Genomic DNA, 16,321 nt, shown 5'->3' on the forward strand with positions numbered 1-16,321 from the left:
TGAGGACAAAGAGGATTCTGTCTTACACACAGTATTTATGTAAAGCTGCCAGTTGTTGTTAATAATCCTCCTCAAACATTACAGCTTGAGAAGACCATCTCTTGACTTTATGAATCATACATTTATAACCCACTGTCACTTTCATCAGCTGCATAAATAATAAAGCTGGAATAAATACACCTCTATTTTAATGACAGCCCATTTACAGTATCAGCTAAGAAGCTTCTTATTATTAGGCTTAGAAACTTCATTTTTCTGCCTCAGTATGTTCATTTTCTTTATTGATTCAAATACATTTTCTGATGATTTTGAAGCTTTTTATGTGTTTAATTAAAAAGTGCATTTATTTATTTTTTTAGATTAACAGTAAGAAGAAGGAGTCAGCATGGGAGTTCACGAAGAGCCTGTACGACGCCTGGTCTGGGTGGCTGGTGGTGACACTGACTGGCCTGGCCTCAGGTAACATACATGCGCACACACACACACACACACACACACACACACACCACACACCACACACCACACACCACTCACTCACTCACTCACTCACTCATGCAGAGCTTTTATCTCCTCGGCTGGTGACTCTCACATGCTTCACCTCAGGCAGCTCACGCTTACTCTCTATCCTGACCTCTCTCTCTCTCTCTCTCTCTCTCTCTCTCTCTCTCTCTCTCTCTCTCTCTCTCTCCCTCTCTCTCTCTTTCTGTTTTTTCTCTCACTCATCCACAAACAGAAGCTGCTTCTTTCTCCGAGCAGGATCGTTCTCACAGCTGATTCTATTTGACTGACTTGCAAAATAACCTTTTTTTTACCATCTTATAAGCAACATTTACTGGAGTTTTTACCACTGAAACCAATATCCAAAATAAATAAGCCCACTCTATAAAAAAAAAGCACAACCTGTATCTGCTTCTACGAAACACAAACTGACACATCAATTTATGAATATATAAAGGTTGCTGCTAACATCTACTGTTTGAGTGACAACTGATTTCAGAAAACAAAAAGTAAAAGCTAACAAATATTTAGCAATCAGTGTTTCCTATCATATATTTTAATGTGTTTATTTTCAACACATTCCATAAAAACGCTCAAATCACAAAGTAAAGCAGTAATATATTTCTGCCTGAGAGGACACCAGATGTCAGTCGGGGCAGCTAGCCGAGCTGCGGCTAATGCAAGCTCACTTTGTTTTCCTGTTCGCATTCGTTCATCGTTCAGCGGCTCTTATTGGAACAATAATCAAACCTGTCTTCCTTCCCTCGTTTCCCTCCTCCCTGCCAGGTGCGTTGGCTGGCCTGATCGACATCGCTGCTGATTGGCTGAACGACCTGAAGGAGGGCGTGTGTCTGAGCGCCATGTGGTTCAACCACGAGCAGTGCTGCTGGACGTCCAACGAGACCACCTTCGCCGAGCGAGACAAGTGTCCTCAGTGGAAGAGCTGGGCGGAGCTTATACTGGGGCAGGCTGAGGTAGACCTAACACGGGCACAAGTTACTGTTTTATCCTGAAAGTAACACAAGAGACACAACTCAGCTTTCATTCAAAACATCTGAAATTTACTTAAAGGTCACTTATTATTCAAATTTTAAAACAGTTTCAATAAGTCTCAGAGCTCCCTAAAACATGTCTGTGACGTTTCCCCTCTGATCCTGTATTTGATCATGCCTATAAACCCCTCTATTTCAGCCCTGTAGCTTTAAATGTAAATGATAATGCTGCTGTATGAATGGCTGCTCAAAGGTACGTGATTTTTAAATTAACCATAGTACGCTAATCCACTCTGACCGCTGTTCCTGTCAGAGCTTTAATAATATGCTGCCTTTGTGTACTGGTGAAAGGCCCTCACTTTAATACACTGTTATTTTCCCCCGACATATATAGTAACTACTCATATTATAAGTGGAATAATTAGCAGAAAGTGTTGAGATAAATGTAGGTATGAATCGAGTGTAGTGAATACAAATGAGACCGCTGTGGAATTGAAAACATTAAAGCTAGAAAACAAAGCAGAAGCTGTCAGAAATGTGCCGACGTATTCAGAGTTTGAATATTTTATGAGAAGAAATCAAAACAAGCTGCTTGCATAAGAAAATGTAAGATGACTATAAAACATGCAAAATAATTATACATTAGTCTCTTTGCCTTTTTTGTTGTTAATAAAATAAATGTATACAGCTGAAAGAGTTGAAGTTTGAAATGCTCCACAGCTGATAGAGCGGAGTGGTAGAAGCGATCATGAACCAGGCATAAACCCTGTTTTGTTTTCTCCTCCTTCCTCCCCTCCCTGCAGGGCCCCGGCTCGTACATCATGAACTACTTCATGTACATCTACTGGGCTCTGTCCTTCGCCTTCCTCGCTGTCTGTCTGGTCAAGGTGTTCGCTCCCTACGCCTGCGGCTCAGGGATCCCAGAGGTGAGACAAAAATGATGCTTTTACAAATCCCCTGATAAAATAAATATCTGACTCTTTTTTTTTGGCTCTGTGACTTTTCCACCTCTCAAATGAAGAATAAAGAAGTTTGATATTTTGCAGCATTAAAGTCGATTCTCTTGGATGCTGGGGTTTCCTAGGAGAACTTGAAGGCACCTCAGAGAAGAGGTTCAAAGCAGTTCAAGTGAACATAGAAAATGGTGCACTATGTTAAACTAGTTTTTGCTACATTCAGATATGAATAAGGTCAGCATGCGGTCTCTGTCTCTGTGATTCAGAGTGTGTGGAGGAGCTTCTGCAGGATTTCTGCAGACTGTCGATGTTCTGTTTTATCCCTCGGCTCTTTCATTTTCTCCTGTCTCGTTGATTTGCTCACAGTGTCAGAAACATGTAGTGGCATGTGAACTGGAGTGTATAAATCTCTGCAGCTGACTCTACCACTCCATGGAAGTGGTCTAGTTAGTCATGTGCACTCTGCAGGATCCACATAGTCCCCCTGTAAAGTGGCTTCAAAATGTGAATTTAGTGTTCAGCAGGAGGGATGAGAAGTTTGAGAAAGAAGCTGTTTCGAGGTTTTAGAAATATTTTTTTATTGCCTTCATTTCCATCATTAATCTGATTGATCTGCAGTCATGCTCTAAATCTAAGCTGGTTAATTAGTAGATAGATAATTACTTTGAAATCACCTGAAAGTGGAGTCATTTAACGAAAAAACACAGTGGATTAAAAATGTCTTTGTGTCATTTCTTAAACCCCGGCCCCTCTTTCTTCTCTCCCCAGATCAAGACCATCCTGAGTGGATTCATTATCCGGGGCTACCTGGGGAAGTGGACCCTGATGATAAAGACCATCACCCTGGTTCTGGCTGTGGCGTCGGGTCTCAGTCTGGGGAAGGAGGGACCCCTGGTCCACGTGGCCTGCTGCTGTGGGAACATCTTCTCTTACCTCTTCCCCAAATACAGCAAGAACGAGGCCAAGAAGCGAGAGGTGAGAGAGGAGCGAGAGATTTTACATTTAGGCCTTTCACCCTTTAGAGGATATCTTAAAAGACTCTTAAATCTGCATGATTTACCCTTTTCTCAGTTAGTAGAGTATTATGGCAGTAGTCATTAACCGGAGCTTCAGGTGATTGGTTGGTGGCTGAGTTACAGTTTAGACACAACATTAAACCACGGCTGCTTCCTACAGTATAAAAAATATAAAGGGTGAGGACCTACGACTGTATAAAACATGGACGTTTTCTCAGTGATGTCACTCATTGGTTTCTAAAGGTCCATTTTGAAGCCTAACGATGGCGGTCACCATATTTATAATGTTGTCCAAGACTAACTTTCTGTCAACCTAGAAACAGGCAAGAAAGAAAGAGGCGGGACAACAACTACAACACGTCCACCTGTCAGTCAACTCAGCAAAGCCCCTAATTATGCAAAACTCTCGGCTTTCATCAAAACGGATTTAGAAAATCAACCCCCGTACAGTGTGTGCCAATAAAAACACGATCTTTTGAGTTGTTTTTGAACGGAGTTGAAGCGTCTTAAGATGCAGAGCTTGGACTTCATTTTAAGGCTGAAGCTGAGGTTGGTTGTTTTGTTCCCTCAGGTTCTCTCGGCTGCTTCGGCCGCCGGAGTCTCTGTTGCTTTTGGAGCGCCGATCGGAGGAGTTCTCTTCAGCCTGGAGGAGGTACAGTCACATGTTTCTTTAACAAACTCATAAACTGAACAGACTTTTAAACCAAAGCCAATCTTAAAAAAAAAAAAAACTACTTTTTTTTCTCCTCCAGGTGAGTTACTACTTCCCTCTGAAGACGCTGTGGCGCTCCTTCTTTGCCGCCCTGGTGGCCGCCTTCGTCCTGCGCTCCATCAACCCGTTCGGCAACAGCCGCTTGGTGCTCTTCTACGTGGAGTACCACACGCCCTGGTACCTGTTTGAGCTCATCCCCTTCATCCTGCTGGGAGTGTTCGGAGGACTCTGGGGCGCTTTCTTCATCAAAGCGAACATTGCGTGGTGCAGACGACGCAAGTCAACGCGCTTCGGTAAGAACTTTGATTTATCAGTGCAGAGGGAAACAAATACACTCAGGGTTTAAACCTAGGAATGAAAAGGTAAGGAAGCGATACAGCTGTAACCTCTCCCCTCTCTCTCTCTCTCTTTAGGAAAGTACCCGGTTTTGGAAGTGATCTTTGTGGCGGCCATCACCGCCGTGGTCGCGTTCCCGAACCCGTACACTCGTCAGAACACGAGCGAGCTGATCAAGGAGCTGTTCACAGACTGCGGCCCGCTGGAGTCCTCGCAGCTCTGTCAGTACCGCAGCCAGATGAACGGCAGCAAGGCCTTCTCAGACAACCCCAACAGACCGGCCGGGCCCGGAGTCTACGCCGCCATGTGGCAGCTGTGCCTGGCACTCATCTTCAAAATCATCATGACCATCTTCACCTTCGGACTCAAGGTGAAGCCTCACTCTTCCCCCACACACACACACACACACACACACACACACGTATCAGCACCTTAAAAACATTTTCCGTTCGCCCCTTTAGGTTCCGTCAGGTTTGTTCATCCCCAGCATGGCCATCGGGGCGATCGCAGGGCGCATCGTCGGCATCGCCATGGAGCAGCTCGCCTACTATCACCACGACTGGTTCCTGTTTAAAGAGTGGTGCGAGGTGGGAGCCGACTGCATCACCCCGGGGCTCTACGCCATGGTGGGGGCCGCCGCCTGTCTGGGTGAGTCGGCAGGCAATAAATGGTCGACCATGTTGTTTGTTATGAAAGTTATCGGTGCGGGCGACGTGATGGCGACGTGATTCTCTCTCTTCAGGCGGTGTGACCCGTATGACGGTCTCCCTGGTCGTCATCGTCTTCGAGCTGACCGGAGGATTGGAGTACATCGTCCCCCTCATGGCCGCCGTCATGACCAGCAAGTGGGTGGGCGACGCCTTCGGCCGCGAGGGGATCTACGAGGCTCACATCCGTCTGAACGGTTACCCCTTCTTGGACGCTAAGGAGGAGTTCACGCACACCACGCTGGCCCGGGAGGTGATGAGGCCGCGGCGCAGCGACCCGCCGCTAGCCGTGCTGACGCAGGACGACCTGACGGTGGAGGAGCTGCAGGCCACCATCAACGAGACCAGTTATAATGGTTTCCCCGTGATCGTGTCCAAGGAGTCCCAGAGGCTGGTGGGCTTAGCTCTGCGCAGGGACATCACCATCGCTATCGGTACGACCACGGAGCACGACTTCACTTCCTCCCTTTCCAACATTTACATCAATCTAATGGTTGTGAAGGAATGATGCATCTGTGTTTTTCTCGTTCTCTCCCGACAGAAAACGCCCGTCGAAAGCAGGAGGGCATCATGTTGAACTCTCGAGTGTACTTCACCCAGCATGCGCCCACCCTGCCGGCCGACAGCCCCCGGCCCCTCAAACTGCGTTCCATCCTGGACATGAGCCCCTTCACCGTCACGGACCACACCCCCATGGAGATCGTGGTGGACATCTTCAGGAAGCTCGGCCTGCGTCAGTGTCTGGTCACTCACAACGGGTGAGTAGGAAACCCAATCTGCGTTCTGATTGTCTAACTCGTCTGAGGTCGACACGTTGCACATGTACACACACTGACTGGTGTTCTGCATGAGCTCTCTGATCCCTGGGCTTCCTTTTTTAATCTGCATGGTCCGGTCTAACAGCTGTGCTGCACTCCCTTCACCCCCCACTGAGCAATAACAGTAGAGACTGAGCTACTGAAAATAACGGCTGCAACCACGTAACAGCTATCAGGATGGGAAACATAACGTGTGGATGTGACCAGGAGTATCTATTTATGTTTGGAGAAATAAATGTAACACGCTCAGGAGTCCAGGTTCTACACCTTCAGGGGTTTTGCAGACGGCCCCCTGCTGGTGTGATCCTGTCATCGATAAACAGATTTTGCTTGAATACAGATGACGGATCACGGATAACTAGGAGTTGTGCAAGTCTTCCTTTTTTATTCACGTCCCAATTTCTCAACAAATTTCATTTACGTTTTAGACGGATCAGTCTGGTTTTATTTTTTTTACCGTTAAGTCAAAAAAATCTCATGAAAAGACCGAAATGTGTCACAAGCTCATATGTGCCTCCTCAACAAGTGAACCTAAAAATCCTGTCATAGTTATAAAGATTATTTCATATTAAATTATTTCTAAAAGGAGGAACTGTTTTCTGTTGGATTGATACACATTCTGTGTTTGGAAAGTGGAGCCTGACCGATTAATCAGCCAGCCGATATTAGCTTATACACTGAGCTAATTTTATCTTAGATTTGCGCCGATATGTCTAGATTTATTCACCAGTCCAATTGCATTTCATTTGAGTTTCATTGTATTACACTAGCAGTTCTCTGTCACCAGCAGAGGGCGCTATATGGATTACAACAAACATCATCACTCTCCAGAGTGTCAAACAGTGATGAACATACTTTCTTCATCTTTTCCACGAGTATTATATAACCAAGGGATCAACACAATACATGTGTACATTTATATCTATCTCTAAACATAGATCAAAGCGAGATATTGGCTGATTTATTGGTATCAGATTTTTTTCTCTTCCTAATATCGATGTCGGGTCCTACTTCAAAGTATTTACAACAGCATGCTGGGTTGAGTGGGATCGACTTAAAATAACAAAACTTTCCATGTTTATTATCATGATGTTAAAGGACTGTTCAGTAGTTCATGAATAACAATGGGGGCTAATGTTTCTAAAATATGTGGTTGGTAATGTATCTTCATGCAGAGTGGAGACCTTTTGACATTTTCATTAAAAGTTACATTCGAAAGTTTGTTCAAATTTGAAACTTATTTCCACAAATCTGTAAAACAAAATGCAAATGAATTCAATTTTTGTATTTTGTGAATATACTTCAAAAAGCAGCAGGTGGCGCTCCAGCTGTTGTCTTAAGAACAGACGCAGAACGAGAGGGCATATAGTCAACCCTCCAACTATAGACCTCAAAGTGCTATAGTTCATGTATTTTAAGTTTATTTATGTCACATTTATGTCACAGTTTTCTTTCTGTTTGATCTCAGTTTGATTATTTTCCGTTTGAACCTGTTGTTTATGTTTTGTGCTGCTGTCTCTTCTCTCTCTCTCTCTCTCTCTCTCTCTCTCTTCTCTCTCTTCTTTGTTGTTTTTTGTTGTTTTCATTTGTTTTGGACGTTTACCGAGTAACGGGTGTGTGTTTCAGGATTGTGTTGGGCATCATCACAAAGAAGAATATTTTAGAGCATCTGGAGGAGCTCAAGCAGCAAGAGGAGCCCCTGGTGACTAGCCCCGCCCCTTTACACATTTGACCCCCCCTTCCCTTACTTTCACACCTGTCTCTTAGGCTCCGCCTCTTTAGAGGGATGCATGAAACTTGGTGTGAGAAGCTGTTGACAGTTCCCGGCTAAACAAAAAGCCTTCTTTTCTCTTCTTCTTGCTCTTCCTGTCGGCTCTGTGTTGTTGTTGTTGGTTTTGGTTTGGATTCACCTTTAATGAAGAACTTCATCTGTAGAGAGAAGATCTCTAACGTCATCTTCATGGCTGCAGTCGTTTAGAAAAGCTTTGTTTTGATGGTCCTGTAATGTTGGACCTCCATGGGAACTGTCACCCACATCAGTTTAGAGCCCCTTTCAGACATGACCGTCATCATGGAAATAATAAATTATAATAAATATCACGAAGAGTACGATGAGGAGTAGGCCTGCTCTTCAAAGTGTCTTGAGAAACGTTTGTTATGAAGTGGCGCTCTACAAATCTAGATTGATTGATGGATGAAAACATGCGCTAATCATTTTGACAGTTTTTACTGCTAAGTCTCTGGTGGACTCTTACTTTCGCTAACACATTATTTCCTACTGTGTCAAGCTGATGTTATAACTAGTTAGTTTTTCTGAAAGGAAACGTTCATATTTTTTTTAACATAGTCACTTGATGTTTTTTCCTGCAGCCGTTTCTCAGCTGCTGTTTGAGGTAATCTACTCGATCGACTCCAGATCTGTTAGAATTTAGCAAAAAAGGCCAAAAAAAGAGAAAAAGAAATAAAAGCAGGTTGACAAAATCAGAAAAAGCTACAGCAAAAAAATAAGCAGTCTTTTGAGAATCCAAAAGGGTATCTCGCTCTGCGTTCTTTAAACACTGTAAAGAAATAAAAGTTGAATCATCAGGATTATTACACAAAGCACTGAGGTTCAAATAAGATTTAAATCAACAACAAATATATAGCTACTGATAGAATCACAAGCAACCCCATCTGCATGTCAACAAATCAACAGATTGATGTTTTCTAGAGAAGTTTTCAGGACTAAAGACAACCATGAAATGTTATATTCACAACAGAGCATAGTAAAATTCGGAGTAATCCTGGAAGAGATGGGGAGTGCTCCACATTCCCTTTGTAACGGATGTTTGAAGCGAGAACCTTTTGACGATACTGAAAAGTGAATTCAGTGCGCTCTCTTGGTCTTTCTTTTAAATTTAGAGCTTAACAGATGTGATTTATAGCCAAAAACTCAAAATCTGATTGGCTCTTATTGATCCAATGATCCACTGTGTGTCACTAAAACATAACTATATCATCTGCATACAGCCTGCAGTGTTTCTGTTTCCATGTCTGAAAGGGGCTCAGTAGATTCTTCCCTGTTCATCCACACTGTAGCTTGACGTAGCATTAGCAGCACCATGCTAGCTCCTGAATCACATGTTTATCTTTGATCTTCTGATTGATTGTAACTCAGTAGCTAAGATGTATTTAGTCACTTTGTGTTATATGAGCAGTCAGATTTACTCGTAGAAAATCACCCTTCAGCATGTTGTGCAGTCATGTAACCATGGCGACAGTTGTGTTTCCACATCTTCCTCTCAAACATCAGTCATCTCATTGAAATGTTTTCTACCTTCATTAATGACTGATTTATCTTCTTTTTTTTTACCCTCCCCTCTCGAACCCACCGTTTTCCGCTTGGTCTCCACAGTTTGACGACATCTGACCCCTCGCCGTAACAAGCACTTGGCGAGTAGTTTGGCCGCCTTGGGAAAGCGGCTCTCTGTGGTTGTGATGGTTTTTGGAGGGTGGTGTTAGTTAGAAGATGGTCCTGTAGTGACTCTTTCCCGTTTCTCCCCTCATGCTGTAGTCGCAGTGATTGCTGTGTTGGCGTGACGTTGTTGTGTTGCCTGTAGTCAGCTGGTTAGCGTGTGGTGATGAAATAACCTTGATGACATATTTACTAATCCTGTGCTTTAACCTGCCCGTGCTTCCTCTCAGACAGCTGTGTCCCGTCCTCTTTACAAGACAAGAAACACAGTAAGAAAAAAAACTAACTAAGAGCTTTATCTTTCATAAACAATAAGCAGTCCCCCTCCCACTCTGCGAGGAAATGTTTTAGTTATCCGTCATTTTTGTGCGTTTTGAAAGTGTAGTCAGCCAACTGGATGATGGACAGCTATCACCTTCCAGTCACACCTCCACGCTTCGTTGCTAGGCAACGTGCCCAGATGTGACGCGACAAGTAGCCTATAGAAAAACTGTTAGGTGTTTATAAGATAATCCTTTATTTATCCCACAACGGGGAAATTTACATTGTTACAGCAGCAAAGAGCAAAGACAAAAAGTGAACACAGTACAATTTAAATTAAAAAAAAGAAAAATTAAGATTGTACAAAAAATAGATCAGCTATTTGACAAAAGTGTAGTCTGTAATATTCCGTGTAACACAGACATGCACATAAAGTGGATTGGTAAACATAATATAACATTAATATAACATTATTATTGCACAGAGTCAGAGTGAATTGTCCGGTTGTGTGTGTGTTTTGTGGCCGACTGGGAGCAGGCTTGGTTAAACATGCTTGGGAAAACGGTGATACACATTTAACAACGAACATTATTTAACATTTTATTTTTAATAATACAGGTTGTTTGCTAAGCTAACGCACACACCGTTAATTTCTCTTACAGCGTTTTCTAATTTAAAGCATTCATACCTTTTTTTTCTGACGGTAGTCTGGTCGTCCTGGGAAACGAACGAGACTTTAGCTGAATTAGTTGTTAATGTTTGTGTCTTCGAAAACAGATCTAAATTTAGGTTCTAGTTGACATTTATAAGAAGTCTTCAATATGTTGATTTTTTTTTTAAATGTGGAACAGAGCGGGACACAGCTGTCTTACAGTAGCCCCTCCCCCCTGACTCCTCCCACCTCCAGATCAAGGCTACCTGGTCCTCCGAGTCTCCACAACTTTGTCTTTTTTTATTTCACTGGTTTCAGAATGAAGAAGACAAGTTGTAGGTCAGTCAGCTCGGCTGTCGGGGATTCAGGATCTGATCTGTGACGTCTCCTGCTGCTCTGTAGCTGTAGTTCTGACCTACCCCCCCCCCCCCCCCCCCCGACTCCTCACACCTGGCTTCACATGTTTCTTTCACTCACTCTGGTCACATGTTCTCCACCTCTCCAGGATTCAAATGAAGCTGAACATCTAACCCAGGCACCCAGCTCTGCTCTCCTCTCTGTAGCTCTCCATTAGTCCTCTGATGCTTCTCTTCACCCGACCTCAGACAAACACTCATGGCTGATTTGAAGAGCACGCGTCTCAAAATATCAACACTTGGACTTTGTTTCTGAGATTTCAAAATGACAGAATCAAGAACATTTAGTTTGTGATGTGTTCTTGAGTCAGCAGGAAAACTGTGAATATTTCACAGCTTGATAAAAAGTCTGATCCAGTCATGAGTATTCTTTAAAGAAGAGGAGGAGGAGGCTTTTTCACAGGAGTCAGAAATGTCTAAAAACAAAGGGGGGGGGGAGTTGATCATGTTTTAATGGTTTTACAAAGAAGAAAAGTTTAAGATTGTTTAAAAGTGCAACAAGGGCAACATTCTGCTAAAGAGAAAAAACAATACTACAGTTATGAACTAATATAGGACAGCTTTGTAGTTCATATGAGCAGGTGTCATAAATCACACAATTCATTAGTTCTAATATTTCTAACCTCACTCTGCTATGTTGTGATAAAAAGAATAATCATTACATCACAGCTCCTTTAAAACAGTTTCTTAATGGTTAGAAACAAACATATAAAAGACATAAAATGCAAAGCCAGTTCAAACATTTTCTCTTGAACTGTCTTGTAATGCTTTAAGTATCATAAGTGTTGTAGTATTGCAAAACAAATAAACTGTCTTATATTATTTTTAGAACTTTAACCCTTTCAAAACACAGCTAGGCTAATGCTAAGATGCTACATGACACAGCAACATTTACCGTTTGGTTTCTCCCAAGAGAGCCGTAACTTTATTCATCCAGAAGTCAAAGAACTTTATTCACAATAAACTACAAATGAACTGAAGAGGAAAAGAATCAAAGACTAATAAATATGTAGGAGCTTGTTGAAGAAATTATGAGACAGTACGAGGTTCAGTTTCTGTTTTCGAAAAATAGACTTTAATACAAGTTTGTATTGTCAGGTATGTTTACTGCAAAATAAATAAACAGAAGGAGAAAAGAGATTGAGAAGTTCTGATTTATAATAATGAATCAAATGAGGTCATCCTTTCAAAATAAAAGAGTCTTAAATCTTCATACATGGTTTCTGACTCCTGTGATGAGGAGGACGTCCTCTCTTCTTCCTTCGAGGTTCTGATGTTTCTTCACTTCTTCTTCTCCACGTCTCCTTCCTTGTAGGATCCAGTTTTTTTTCCTTCTCATGGCTCATTTTGTAGAGATAACTCAAAGCAACCGGGCGCAGAGCCTGAAATGACACCCTGCTTCCTGGTAGTCGGGTGCTGTTTCAGATCTGCTTCTCTTTTTTTTCCCCTTTTTTCTGCTCTGGTTGCTCCTTCTTCTCCTCCTGCTGACTTTTTCTTCCTCAGGGACTTCTGTTTTTGTTGGCTCGTCAATCAACATCCATTCTTTTTAATTATTTATCAAACAAACAAAAAAAAAACCAAATTCATGCACTTTGAATTTAGAATAAAGTCTCCAATCAGATAAATCATGACTTCAAACTGAACCTGCCAGCGAAAACACGCAACTTGTTATCTCTCTCTGCTCCAGCAGCCCCCTCCTCACTCATCTAAACCTCTTCTGTCTCTCTCCCTTTCTTCCCTCCTCTTTGTCTCCCCCTGCAGGCGGCTTCTTGGTATTATCACAAAAAAAGACATCCTCCGTCACATGGCTCAAATGGCAAACAAAGACCCCGAGTCCATCATGTTCAACTGATCCGCTCCTTCCAGGATGGCCGGGGGGGAGGTCACGATGAAGAGGAGGACGAGGTGGTGTGCCTCCTGGACGGCTCCGACCTCTGACACTCGGACCTTTTTTTTTTTTTCTTTTAGTTTGAAGCTTTGTAGACCCTGAACCTTGCCGACTGAGAGACTTACCTGCCGTGAGACGGAAAGACTTGATAAAAAAAACCAACACTTTATTATCATTCTGGCTGCTGAGGACACCCAGGGGGGGTCACACACATGAGGAATGCACTTTTTACCTAAACACACACACACACACTCGAAAAAAATCACACAAAATACACTTTTGCACTCACTGAATCCTCGAACATGCATGCTCTCTCTCAACACACACACACAATCTGTACAGACACACACACACTTTTGCACTCTTCATGTGCCTCGCCCTATGTCTGCTCTCTCCGCTGAGGTCATGGTAGACATCACCTGGCTGGGGATGGGGTGGGGGGGGGGGGGGGGTCAAAGGTCAGAATGAAACGCTGATGAAGGACGCGATGAGGGACCTTAAACTTCCAGGCTTCGCTTACAAGAAAAACTTTCTTTAAACCCACAAAAAAAAAAAACCCCAGCACACAGACACGCACCAGACCCGTCCGTCCTGCAGAGAAATACATTGTTTACCTGTGGTGTGTGTGTGTGTGTGTGTGTGTGTGTGTGTGTGTGTGTGTGTGTGTGTGTGTGTGTGTGTGTGTGTGTGTGTGTGTGTGTGTGTGTGTGTGTGTGTGTGTGTGTGTGTGTGTGTGTGTGTGTGTCTCGCGTTACTACATTCCAGCCAGGTTACCATGGCAACTGAGAGGAAGTGCAACTGCTACTCTACAAAAAAAAAAAGGCTGCAGCGTCTCATGACCGCATGGCACACGTTAGTCTAAATGAAATGGCTGTAACGTGTGTGTGTGTGTGTGTGTGTGTGTGTGTGTGTGTGTGTGTGTGTGTGTGTGTGTAAGAGGGAAGTAGAGACATAGATGGGTACTGAATTTAAAAAAACAAACATCTTCTGAACCCTTTCAGATTGAAAATGTGGGGAAATGTACGACCTGAGTGAGAGTGTGTTTTCATTTCTGAGCCAGCTTGAGCTGTGCGCGTGTGTGTGTGAGCGTGTGTGTGTGTGAGCGTGTGTGTGAGCGTGTGTGTGTGTGTGTGAGCGTGTGTGTGTGCGTCACTGCCGTCAGTTCATTCATAGAGAAAGAAGGTAGTGTGTACTTGAAATAAGGAAAAACTGTTAACTTTGTGTTTGTCGTTACTTTAAAATAAATGTATTACATTTCATTTTTTTCTCAAAATAACTGGAAATCTTCAAAGTTCAAAGTGATCTGATGGTGTTTTTCTTTATGTTCTGAAATCTTTTGGAATAATAATGTTATATATAATATAATATGATCTCTGCTGTAAACCCTTTCACACACTGTTTAACACTCCATCCATCTTTGAAGCAGGAAAATGATAAACACAAAGATAAAGGCAAGAACACAACATTTCAAAACGAACACACCTTGAATTAAAAAATGAAATTGAAGCCAACTATTACTTCAAACATTTAAAAATGTCTGATTGTATTAAGTCATGGACAAATAATCACAATGAACATCTCTTGTTTAGTTCCACAACTGGTCCGTAACACAAACGTATTGAAAAACGATCTCCACTGAAGGTTTAGTAGAGACAACAATCAGTTCTGAATACACTGATAATGATGGAGAGTTCAGACTTTTTGAAATAACTGGAAGTGGACCTCGTTTTCTTGCGGAGTTGTATTTCCCAAAGACGGGATAATAAAGTGAAATAGCAATTCGCTTCAAGGCTAGTTAGCGAGTTCCTGTTCCAGTTATAAAACATGGACGTCAGTGACATCACCAGTTGTTCTCTGATGTGGACTTTGAAGCTCATTGATGGCCGTTGCCATATTGGATATGATGTCTCAAACATAGTAACAGAGCTGGAGCTGAGCCCTAAGCCTCCTGACAAACAGCACACCAGCCCCTCAGGAAGATCAGCCACGCCCTTTTCTATGAATAATTATTTGTTTCATCATCAAAACAGATCAATTGTTAAAGAATTCACTCCCTGTGAAGTGTGCCGATAGAGAAATGAGCCTGCTGTATTTCTGCTGTAAAACGTATGGGCATTTTTTGAATGGGTGTGTATGTGACTTCCAGAGCTTCTGCAGCCAGCCTCAAGTGGTGACAGGAGGAACTGCGAGCTTTTTCACTTCAGCATTGGCTTCATTGTTCGACACCGCAGGTTGCCGCCTGGTATGAAATATTGAAGTAGCCGACACTAACTTGTTGTGAATAAAGTGAAATACAGTCTCGGTTGTTCTAAGTGACTTGATTTCTAAATTCAGAACTTTTTACATACAGAGAAATCTGTGATCTTAAACCCATCTCATGTGAGATAGTCGCTGAACTGTGGGTCATAAAAGACACCTCGCTAAAACTAAAACATGAGCTCACAGAGTAGTCAGGTTCTCATGCTAAGATGTCTAGTAAATGTTTATTGAACAGTTGTGAGCTGTTAATGACGTCATAACACTGAAAAAAAAACAACTGATATCACGTCTTAATTCTTCTAAGTACCTAGCATAATTCTTACTAGTAATTATTATTATTGAGGTTTTTTTTAATCCAGAAATACAAAAATAAGGAAGACTTGAAACTCCCTCTCACCTCCCGCTCTCTGCCCCCAATAACATCAACGTTTTGGTCCTTTAAGAGCAAGAGGAAGGGGAAAGAAATGACTGATAGACCGTAGAAAAACAATAGCACCTTACCTGTTGAGTGGTGGCAGTGTGTGTGTGTGTGTGTGTGTGTGTGTGTGAGAGAGTGAGGTCGGGTTCATCCTGTGTACTTGTATCGTTGCAGTGACTGCTCCTGCAGGGCGTCGTCTGTGTTAACAGTGATGTTGCCTAACATTTTGTTTCATACTGATCTTGATGTTTTTGTTTTTTATTTATGGCTAGTGTCGATAGAGTTGTGCATTATTACGAAGAACTTTTACGTATGATTACATGATTGTTTGATTGTACATTTAAAAACAAAATATGTAAAGATTAAATTTTGTTTTAATTAAAAAGAGAAAAAGATTCGAGTTGCACAGCGGGGTCGTGGTGTTTCATTTCTCCACAGCTTTCTGGATTCTTTGACTTTTACTCATTTTGACTTAGACGCTACTACAGGTTGTCTCCTTTTAATACACCACAATAAACATTTATTAGAGACTTATCAAAACAAGCACATTTGGGAATGTGCTAATGTTATTTTGACATGTTCAAATCTGCCTCTTGGAAGTTCCTCAACTAAACAGCCAGTCAATGATTCTGCTTTTCTCTCAAACCAAAGTCTTCATCTTTCAGCTATAATATGGAACATTTTCACATTTCAAATGTCTAAAAAAAAATAGCACAATAATGTGTAATTCAATGACCCCAAAAGTTTCCCTATACAATGAAAACCTTTACACTTGCACGTCTGAGAACACGACTTCTGCCTTTTAGACTTTAAGACGATTAATCGACCAGCCGATAATATCTTATCCAGTGACTATCGGTATCGGCTAATTTGATCACAGTAATGCTCTGAAATTACTCGATTTATTCACCAGTCAAATAGCATTTCATTTGATTTCT

At 42.3% G+C, this 16,321-nt stretch overlaps 1 protein-coding gene across 7 annotated transcripts in view; it reads left to right on the plus strand.

The window, feature by feature from the left end:
* Positions 1-15,789, plus strand: part of clcn3 (chloride channel 3) — a 38,790-nt gene extending 23,001 nt beyond the window's left edge. For 4 of the 7 annotated variants that reach the window (XM_020640314.3, XM_065950627.1, XM_065950624.1 and 1 more), the window contains 12 exons: positions 360-459; positions 1,285-1,472; positions 2,294-2,416; positions 3,215-3,421; positions 4,034-4,114; positions 4,215-4,467; positions 4,588-4,880; positions 4,972-5,158; positions 5,253-5,651; positions 5,759-5,975; positions 7,662-7,737; positions 12,580-15,789. In XM_020640314.3, the coding sequence (XP_020495970.2) occupies positions 360-459; positions 1,285-1,472; positions 2,294-2,416; positions 3,215-3,421; positions 4,034-4,114; positions 4,215-4,467; positions 4,588-4,880; positions 4,972-5,158; positions 5,253-5,651; positions 5,759-5,975; positions 7,662-7,737; positions 12,580-12,756 (2,301 nt within the window). In that variant the 3' untranslated portion in view covers positions 12,757-15,789. Of the gene's footprint in view, positions 1-359; positions 460-1,284; positions 1,473-2,293; positions 2,417-3,214; positions 3,422-4,033; positions 4,115-4,214; positions 4,468-4,587; positions 4,881-4,971; positions 5,159-5,252; positions 5,652-5,758; positions 5,976-7,661; positions 7,738-9,429; positions 9,468-12,579 lie in introns of all 7 variants that reach the window. The other 3 variants (XM_065950625.1, XM_065950629.1, XM_065950626.1) reach the window with 2 other exon arrangements.
* The last annotated feature ends 532 nt before the right edge of the window (positions 15,790-16,321 follow it).

This window comes from Labrus bergylta, chromosome 22 (assembly GCF_963930695.1).
Source record: "Labrus bergylta chromosome 22, fLabBer1.1, whole genome shotgun sequence".
Lineage (NCBI taxonomy): Eukaryota > Metazoa > Chordata > Actinopteri > Labriformes > Labridae > Labrus > Labrus bergylta.